Raw genomic sequence first — 10,930 nt, forward strand, 5'->3', positions numbered from 1 at the left:
CTGCACAAACTTACTCGATTCACTTTAGATGTTCAATAAATTCATAAGAAGGAATGATATTTCAATTATTTTAAAAAATCCTCCTTTCTCGATGCATCACCCTTTCTTCGGATTCAATATTTGAGTTCAGGAAACCGCAAAAGTTTCCAATATCCAAACCTGGTGAGGAAAGCGTTGAATGTGACCCAAACAAATAAATCTTATCTTTTTCGGCTGGTATGCGAAGAAAAACTTTACTTTTAATGATAAAGAAATTTTGAATTTTTTCCGAAAGGCAATAGTTCATGTCATATTTTCTCACATTGATGACTCAAAGTAACCAATGTTTCCCATTGTTCTTTCCATTACTGTTGGGCATTCATAGTATTATCAGGCCCCTTGTGTTGTGTGTTGAAATGTGTTATTTTTTCCCCCACTTTGTTGAATATTTGCCGAGTACTCACCACAGGTTTTTGAAGTTTCAGTATCAAAATCATAAACGGTTTTTTTTTCGCACTAAAAACCAGTAGTTATATTTTAGATGTTTTTTTTGTAATAATTCAGATTTTTTCATGAGATTGGAGGTTTGTCCCAAAATTCGCTTAATCAATAATTTGGAGTTTTTGGAAAAACTATTTATATCTTCAATAATAACCTCGACATCTACTCGGAACTTTTTGTGACCTCTAAATATTTTCAAACTCATTCCAGAGAAGAGCCTAGAAACACTGTCTCAAATTTGTTTCTTAATTTCGTGAAAATTATTTATGCAACGTCGCAACATCAGCGCAGGCCTACACTTGATTTACTTAAGATTGATCTTAAGGAATCCAGTGAGCTGTTTATCCTAAATAAGGATAACATCCTAAATAAGGATAACATCTCACTAGTTGTGGAGGTCCTAACAGATCATTAATCTTTCGACAGTCGCGTTACAAAGTTCAGAAACTTACCTAATGTCAGCTGCAAAAGCTATATGAAAACAGACGAGACGTAAACATATCTTCCTTCTTGATTGATTTTTGAGAGATCAAGACTTAAATACTTGAGAGCTTACACTTTCAGATATGCCATCGGGCTATTAAGAACAAAAACTAAACACCTTGGAAAATGTTTATTGCAGTCAAGTGTGTTACTTGAAACATACATCCAACTTAACTTAACTTATGCATTGAATATAAAACAAACTAGTATTTCCATACAAAAAATAGCCAGACTTGGGACTTTTAGCGACTTAAGCAACATTTATTAACCAATATTGAAATCTAGAAAAACAGTTCAAGGCAAAGCATTGCATAGTTGCAGCGACTCGAATCAATTGAAATGTTGTTATGGGAGATAAAATATTTTAAATTATAAAACGCCAGCAGTATGCCAACTAGAAAATGCCAACAAATTGGCCTGAGTTCCCACAGTTAATCTACAAAAGCAATTTAATCAAATGCCTTTTGTGTTGCCAAGCAATGAGCGAGACAAGTTGGTTAGGGAAAACGTAGCACACTTGTCAAGCAGATGAGCGCAAGAGCTAGCCTCGTGTATGTGCGTGTGTGTGCCAACATCTGTCAGTCAGCTTGTCTGTCTGTTGTGGTGACAAATGTGTTAAACCGCTGACTGTGACCTTAGATGTGTAGCGATCAAAAGTTGTCCGCATATTATTTGTCAATGTATGTGTCGTGACAGGAAACAGGTGCTGCTTGGCTTTGTAGCTATTATCTATACATAAATAAATATATATTTGTATTAGTTGATATACTCGTACATACTATTTATACAAGTAACAAAAACAAAGCGATAAGCAAATAGAAACAAAGCTAGCTAACACATTCTATTTCTCGAATATATTTTTATTTTCATTTTTCATTTTCCATTTCACAATTTCTATTTTGTATCATTTGTTTGTGTCAATATTTGCAGACGCTACGCGAATTTCCCGAGGAGCTGCGCGGCGACGTCTCCATGCATTTACACCGTGAGATCCTGCAATTGCCGATATTCGAAGCCGCCTCACAGGTAATATTTCTAAGAATCAATAAATTTTTTCTTATTCCCGATTTGCCAACAATTTAAATGGAATTTCCTCCGGCTTCGGCAACGTTTTGCGCCACTCAGCTTGTTGCATGAATGTTGTTTACCTTCAAGTGCCCAGGTGTAAGTGACACAAAGGCGACGCGAAGCCTGTTTGCTCAATGTATTCAGCACGCCGAGCTGAAGGCAGACAAAAAATAATAAACACATTGAAATATTTTGCGAACATGCGCGCAATTCGTGAACAAGGGAAACAAATGTAAGGCACGAAAAGACTGTGTTATCGTTGCCTTTTAAATTCCCCGGTGTGTTGTTGGAGCTGAAAGTAAATTTGTATAGTATTGCATTGACATATTTGTGCACTTTTGTGTTGGGAAATTTATAGCAGTTGTTGTTGTTCTATGTTCATCAATGCTTGTGTTTATATTAGGCAGATATTTTTATGGAAATGTAAAATGGGGCTTTTTTTTAAAACTTTGCTTAGGCTTATATTAACATAAAGTTATCTTATTTGTTGTTTACATACACAAATATTTGGAGATAAATTTGAATTTGAAACTTAGTTGGGTTTATTAAAGTATTATTATTATTAGCTAATATAATAATTTGGGCTTATTTTATTTGGCTGACAGTTGAGCTTATGAATAATACCAATAAGTTAATATTCTAAAAGGCTGGGAAAATTCCGGTTTTTTAAGGTTGAAATTCTCTTAAATTTTCTGACACAAATAAAGAAATAATGTATATCTCTACAATATATATAAAATCTGGATTCATTATTTTAAGCTTACTCAATATTTCCCCTCCCAAAAAAGAATGTAAAGAGTGCATAAGAGTATAGTAGGTAATAAAAAAATAGTAATAAATTCCAAAAGTGTGTGACTTCGCTAAAATACTAAATGCGCCTAATTGTGGGCAATGTTTTTTATATTCAAAAGTTGCTCAACCGATAATATTAGATTTCCTTAATTTTGTAGTCGATCTCTAGGAAGCCGTTAAAAAAAGGTGTCTGGTGGTTAGCAAGATTTTCCAGATTAAAATAAGCTAAACTTCGARAGCCATAAATTTATTAACAAAASAWGGTCTMSTAAAAATTWWRATTTTGAAAAAAATGGTAATTTTTWGAATTTCACAAGTGCATATAAYTCTTTAGACTTSATATTGGAATAGTTCTTGGACCTCAGCAACCAGTCCTTTTAATTAGGTTATTAAGGTAGCGTTCCTCTGAGATGCTACATGGCGACGGGATGTTTTTGAGAGAGCTTTTATGAAGATAATATTCATAAAATCAGAAATAATTTGTTTTCTATTATTCAGTGCCAAACCCCGTCTTTAAAGTGCACATCAAAATTAGTAATTCTTCTTCATCTATAACCTTCTACTGGACTTGGCAGTAAATTAATTTATAATGTGAATATAAATTAGGGTACTTAAGGAATTCCCAAATTTGTTGTCGGCTTCTAAAGAAAGAGAGTGGAAATCGCAGATCCTCCTAGTGCTTATAAGAATACGATCTTTTCGAATTTCCAAAGGATAGTGTTCCATAGTTTTCACCACTAAAGCTTTTTAAACTGTCGACTCATGACCAAGATAATCTTGGATCTTTACCCAACGTTTGTTTTGAATTGCAGTGCAAATAAAAAATGCTCTTCTCTCTAAAAAAAATTCATTACTCATGCCCTGCTTGAGCTTTGGTAAAAAGAGTAGCGCTTTATTTTCTAAACTTTAGAAGAATGTTTCTTTATTTGTCTATGGTAAGTTCTCATGCGTGGCTTTAACACTTTCCTTCTTCACTACTAAACTAAAAACTCAGTTCCGAGAACATTTTTGAAAACACTTATGTGTGTATACAAATGCTTAGCTCTCTTTATATGTAGTATGGTATGTATAGACATGTTGTTGCCGTGTTATTGTTGCTGTTGCGTAATAGACCCAAACCCTCAACAACGACGAGTGCATTACTCTCTATGATTGCTTTCAAAAATGAAAGAAATGAAATGTAAGAGCCAAAGAAAAACTACAAAGAAACAAAAATACATTACGAGCAAAAGGTATAAAAAGCCAACAATAATAACAACAAAAGCACTGCTTAAGATATACTGGCTCTTACAAGTGCAAAAGTGCTCGGGAGACGGATTGCTAAGTGGTGGATACTTTGCAGCATAAAAAGTCGCATGCCAACAAAAGAAAGCGTGCAACAAATGGGTGGGCGGACGGAAAGGGCAGCAACAATTCAAGCGCATAATTTGCGTGCGAAAGTAAGCAAAAGGTAAGCAACAGTTGAGGATCACTCAAAGCGCACGGTAAATGCGTGTACTAAATAAATGTGACTACTTGAGGGATTGCTGTGCAAGGACACTGCGCGCGGCCAGGCGACAAGGGGTAATGCGTGTGCAGGCAAAATAGTTTTAAGACATTTTTTAAAAGTAAAGTTGAGTTTTGACAGACACGAAAACTTATTTTCATAATAATGGCGTATTCATTGTTGCATATGTGTTTGTGAAGTACTGTTACAGTTGGGAATTCTACATGCAACACGTGTGGCAAGTAGCTGAAGATGGTGTTACATCATAAATTTCAGCAGTTGCAAATTTTTTGAAAATGATTGTTGGGAACATTTTAGTTTTTTGATATCACAGAGCTCTATTTAACCTTCATTCTTCTAGGATTCTGAGCTATACAATATTAAAAAATTTCTAGCATATTCTAATACAATTTTTTTTTTTAAATTTTATTTTATAAAAGAAAATAATACTAAATTTTGTTGTAATTTATTTTTACAGGGTTGCCGGAAACTGCTTTCACTACACATTAAGACCAACTTTTGCGCCCCTGGTGAATTTTTGATACACAAGGGGGATGCGCTGAACTACATCTACTATCTTTGTAATGGTTCCATGGAGGTCATCAAGGACGATATGGTGGTGGCCATTTTGGGTGAGTGTCATGCCTAAATTATAAAAACGACTAGCTTATCATAGAAGCTGTCTTTAGCAAATTGAAATAATTCATTTGTTAAGTGATCGATTTTTTCTGCTTTCATTAGTGCTTTTTATCCCTTAAATTTTCATTTGTATGCCTTTGTTCATTATCTGTCAATGCGAAATGTTAATCGCTGCATAAAATCTGCTTTTTTCACTTTTTCCACGCCGCAGGCAAAGGCGATTTGGTTGGTTCTGACATTAACGTCCATTTGGTGGCCACTTCCAATGGCCAGATGACAGCGACCACCAACAGTGCGGGGCAGGATGTGGTGGTGCGAAGTAGCAGTGATGTGAAGGTGAGTGAAATTAACAGTTAATAAAAGACAATTAGGGTGTAAAATTGTTTTTTAATCTTCAGAGTAAAGTGCATAATCTGCGTTTGTTGGTGGCTTAAAAAATTGCTTTGAAGCAGTCATTAAATTTACAAGCATGAATACACACATACTCATACATTCATGTTTTAAATATGAATTCTATTTGCACCACATGGCAACGCTGTAAAGTAATTTAGCATGCATTTTTTTGTGTTTGCTTGTTTTTCTAGCATTTGAAAGTAAATATAAACTTAGAGCATTAATGATATTTAACAAGTGTGGCAATACTGCTCCTATGTTTGTTGAAATGAAAGACTTTGACGTCGTTTTTACTCACAATATAATGCAAATTTTTGATTTTTTTTTTTTAAATTTGTTTCTAATTATTTCGTTGTCGTATTTATAATCACGTGGCAACTTCATATGAGTGTATTTTTGTTAAGTTTAATACACATTCATCTTTCATCGCTTTGTATTTATGGAAGTATTTTCTTTCAAAAAACTTCAATTATGTGGCAACCCTAAAAAAATTTTGTCAAACATTTATGTTTGAAATCAGCTGGTAAGCCGTTTTGGCTCTGTTTAAATAGTTTCCGTTGCAGCTTTGAATTTTTTTAAATCTGGTGGCAACGCCCTTTTTATCCACTCAGCAGAAGTCCAAATATTTATGTTTAAAATCAGAATAGTTGTGTTTGCTCTCTGTAAATAATTTCCGTTGCAACGTATTTTTTTTAAATCAGGTGGCAACACCTTCTTAGAAATTTTAACAGAAGTTTCCAGTTAACCAAAAAAATTTAAAAGGAAAAAGAAGTTATTCGAGTCTGTCTTGTTTCAGTATTTTGACGAGTATTCTACGACCCGCTCAGGTTGAAGAGACGACCTTACTTCTTAGGATAGCATCACAAAACTGAAAGTCCGGTTTTTTAAATAAAGAAACGCTATTTTATAATACAAACATTTAATTGGGTATTTTTTTAGTTCCTCAGCTTCTATTAAGGCTCTTCTATGCAAAAAGAAAAGGCAAATTGCTTACACATTTTATTTAAATTTTCATTATTTTCATTATTCAAATATGGGCAATTACACCGTAGGCCGGAAAATGGCAGCAAGTTAACACTGTCGTATGATGAACATTAATTTCCTGGCTTTGCGGCGTATAATGTGCTATAATATTGATTGGTAGGGAAGGCAGTGAGTGGTTCACTGTTGGCTGGTAAGGGGCACGATATGTAAATAAGCACACATTCGAACACGTATGTAGGTAATGGGTGTGTGTTCTCATTTTGGAACAGTGCAGCTTTTTGGAAGTTCTTTATAACAGAAGCTTAGATATTCTTTTGATAATTTAGGAATCGAAAAGATGGAGTAATTGTCCCTGAAGAACTCCATCAAATACGGTAGTATTATGAGTTTACTTGCTTCATTGAATTCCTTAGCTCACTAAACTTCAACGAAAACCCTTCGGTAGCAATTCATTGCTGTATTAGATACCAATGCTGTTTTGGAATTTAATTACTATTATTATCTCAAATTAAACGGTTTGAAGATAAGGGGATCTAAGATCGTTTTCCCAGACAAAAATAGGCATTTCCGGATTTTTTCTATTTACCGATCTACTTTTATGCTCTCTAAACTTATTCAATGATTTTTAGTATATATTTAATGCATATTTTTTTCGCTTAAAAATTAATTCTTATTGTTCAAGTCAAGCATTTCTCACTCATTCATCTAGATGCTAACTATATTTATCATTCATTCGTATTTCATTTGAATATCCTTTGAAGTAATTAAGTCTTTCAATTTTTTCTCTTCTTCCCTGTTTATCTAATCAGGCGCTGACTTATTGTGATCTGAAGTGCGTGCATATGGGCGGCTTGGTTGAGGTGTTGCGTCTCTATCCGGAATACCAACAACAGTTCGCCAATGATATACAACACGATCTCACATTTAACTTGCGTGAAGGTTATGAATGTCAAGACTCAGAAATCGGACCATCATTTCCGTTGCCGAGCATAAGCGAAGACGATGAGAACCAGCAGGACGGCGACGGTGGCGATGAAGATAATGAAAATGGTGCGAATGCTTCACCACATCACAGCATTACCACACCATCACCGCTGCATGGCCGCTCACCATTGCTGGGTTTGAATAGTCCACGTTTAATGAAATTACATCCGCGTGGACGTTCGCTGATAACCTTGCGTGAGCGTGTGGAGCGACAACGTTCACTAAATATAACTTCAAGTTTGGATACTGGCTCTATGGAAGAGGATATGAACGGCGAGGATGGGGATGATGATGTGCACAGTATAAAGAAGAAACCTTCAATGGAACGCTTGGACTCGCAAGTGTCGACGCTGCATAATGATGTGGCGCAACTGAGTTTGGAGGTGCGCAATGCCATACAGGCGCTACAGGAGATGACATTCTCGACTATGGCCTCACAGGCTAGTCTGAAGTTCCCACCTGCCCGCTCTATACCCAATATATGTGGTACCGTTGGTGGCGTAGTGGGTATTGGCAGCACCATGCACTTCGTGGCGAGTAGCACAGATGATATGTCACTACAGCGTTCATCCTCTCATCCGCCCGAAATCTGGGGCCGTGAGATGCAGCTGTCGTTTGCAGGCGGTGCGGCAGTGCAAGGAAGTAAGGCTGCAGTTGATGCTGGTGGCAGTATCAGTGCTACTGGTAGCGCCAAGACAAACTCACCAGCTGCGCCCGAAGTGCCGAAAATATCGCGCGCTACACAAACAGATTTCTATAAAATAGACTTTCCCGTTTTCGAACGTTTTGTATTGGCCAATCCACGTTTGGTGCTCGGCCTGCTGGGTATTGATCCGGCGATAAAGACTGAAATTGAATTGCTACAACAACAGCAGACTCTACAAGTATCGCCATTGAATACAATTGAGGAAGTTATATCGCCTGCTGAAGGCCCGGGCTCGGTTACTGGTTCCAATGAACGCTTACTGGGCGACAGTTTCTGCGGTAACGGTAAGTCATATGCCGTGATGGACGATGAGAACTCCAATGATTATCGTTGGATAATGAAACATTCCGTGAGTAAAAGTAGTAATTGTTGTCGCTCRACGGAAGCTTTACTGCAACCCATCGAAGAGCAACAGGAGTTGCCCAAGTACTCCATTACATCAGAGCAACGTATGCCACAGTCACCACCCTCACGATACGAGCACCACTACACGTCCGCTACGACAACCGCAACGACAATCATTGCCGCGACGCCGGCATCTGCTGACCAGGCAGCCACTTTCCAGTCAGTTAGCGAAGCAGAACGAATGGGCGGTCCTGCGAAAACTCAACAACAACCAGCACAACGCACAACGCGGCGGAACTCCAACACCAACTACAGCCAGCACCACAGCAACAGCAATAGCAGTCTCTCGAGCAATGCGTCCACACATTCGAATAGTAGCAACAGTCCGCCTGCGACAACAACTGCCGGCACGACCGGACACAATGGACCGGTTAGTGGTGGCACAGGTGGCAGCACGACCAGTGGTGGCGGCGGTGGTAACAGTGCGCCCAGTAACAACAGCAGTCGACGCTCTTCTTGGAAGCTGCATCGTTCGCAAAGTGGTGACTATAAACGTTTACCCGAGGCGCTAGAAGACTCACCGCCGGGAAAGATCATTACCGCCGCTAGCGCAACAACAACCACGTCTGTCACACATTACGCATACAGTGGTAGTGGCGCCGCCGACGAACATCTCGAACTTCTCGCCAGCAGACGYTCATCGCGTGCCAGTTGCGCATCGRTGGTCAGCGCGGCCRCAGAGGCGGCAGTGGTGAGTAAGCGCAACAGTCTCAATGCGAATCGTTCGCTGTTAAGTGTTAGCAGTGCTGGCGCTGGTACAAATGGTGGACATGGTCATACGAGTTATCGTTTCTCCGCCGGTGATGCTGATAAACTTGAGAAGGGACTGAAGGGTTTGCCATCGACGAGATCGCTGCGTGACGCCAGCGTCAATTAGTTGAACGCCAGCGGCTGGAAAGCGATGAATTCGCTGAAGCATAGAAGTAGTAACGGCTGCATATCTAGCTAGTTTTTTTAAGATATCATGAACCGAGTGCTGTGTGAAAGTTGACAAAAAGACAGACTTGTAGTTAGGTACAAATGAGATGAGTGATAAAAGAGAAGAAGAAAGCATAGGTTGTGTTTTAGCTGGAGCATATAAATATATAGGTTAAGGAGGATTAAGGAGACAGCTATTATGTGTGAACATAATGGGTAGGAGATTAGTACTCCTGTGAGAGATTAGGTCTATAGACCAGTTATGGTGCTTACAGATCTCAGTTGGATACCGTTACGTAGTCCATGAAAAGTAGTCATCCTTAAGGATGTCAGCTGCTGATGTGAATTTCAATATGTTCTGCAGTCTCACTCGCAATATTTGTTCTAGTATCTTCAAATAATTATGGCGTTACTATGCCAAAGCAGGACAAGGGCATAATAGATAAACCATTATTTTCCTGGTGTCTTATTCTTGATATTTTGCGCAGCTATCTYGATTTGTCAGCTCCATTCTGTAGCATGTSCTGAGACCAAACTKAACCAGTGAGTATTCCAMTCATRTTTCTGAGATCTCTTCTATCAACTTTTGCAGTATAGTATCCCGCTATGTCATTATATCGCTTATTGACCTTCCTTGCGATGCTCCTGTCMCGATTGTCGTAAAGCAAATGGAATGGCTTACCAATGGCAGTCATGATTTCGGCTGATGGCCGTACACAACTCTTAGCAATATCTTCTATCATCTCAWAGCCGTTAATGTCTTTATGTCCTGRCAACCAGCGAAACCTTTCTAGCAATCCTCTGTGAAACTTATTCGAAAAATTGTATTTCCCCTAATAAGTTTAAAAAGGGTCGGTTTTGATGCTTTCTTCCAAAACCGTGTATTCAAAATACTGGAGAACACCATTCTAGTTCTTCTTGGAAAYTTGCAATCAGACTCTTTCAACAACAGCTTTGATGTTATGTCGTTCTCTTGCAGAGGTTCGTGTTGTTTTTATTCGCTAGACCTTTCGCAAAGTTCCATTTGAAAGACATCGCTCATGAAGTACAATAATGCTTAAAGTTTTGTTTTTTTGGTTGAGTAGGATGTACAAAAGTATTGAGTTATTTTAGTCTATTCCACTCAATAATCCAGCAATAACAAAACTTGACAGCTCCAATTTGTCATAATCGAATATGTATTGCAATCTTCGGTGATATACGCATGAGAGCGTTAGAGAGTACCTTGCTTGGAGGTTGCACGAGGCTTATCTCATATTAGTTTAGTTTAGAAGTGAGCTAACGGGAGTATGAAAATGAGTAGGATTTATAAATTGAGTGAGTTTTTAGTAAGTAACAGTGAGTGATTATATTATATACAAGAGAAGGAAAACTATTTTTAAGAAAAAAATAATAATAATAATAAAAACTCACATATTTATACACATACACCATTATTATATATATGAACATATACATACATATGAATAYATAAACGCTGTATTCTGTTGAATTTTTGTTGAATAATTCTCAATGTGATTTTTGCATGTTTGTGAAACTAGAAAGAAAGTAAATTTAAGTATATTTTTAAGTAAGAATTAATTTATTAAAGT

General features: G+C 37.6%; 1 protein-coding gene across 1 annotated transcript; it reads left to right on the forward strand.

Moving 5' to 3' along the window:
* Positions 1 to 1,878: 1,878 nt before the first annotated feature.
* Positions 1,879 to 10,752, forward strand: LOC108977351 (the record flags this gene model as incomplete). The annotated part of the gene is made up of 4 exons (XM_018946970.1): positions 1,879 to 1,989; positions 4,788 to 4,941; positions 5,160 to 5,284; positions 7,135 to 10,752. Coding segments are annotated over 4 exons (2,553 nt in total), but the record flags the coding sequence as incomplete, so codon positions are not given.
* Between the last annotated feature and the right edge of the window lie 178 nt (positions 10,753 to 10,930).

The sequence above is a fragment of the Bactrocera latifrons genome, unplaced genomic scaffold (genome assembly GCF_001853355.1).
Source record: "Bactrocera latifrons isolate USDA-ARS-PBARC rearing strain unplaced genomic scaffold, ASM185335v1 scaffold_879, whole genome shotgun sequence".
Lineage (NCBI taxonomy): Eukaryota > Metazoa > Arthropoda > Insecta > Diptera > Tephritidae > Bactrocera > Bactrocera latifrons.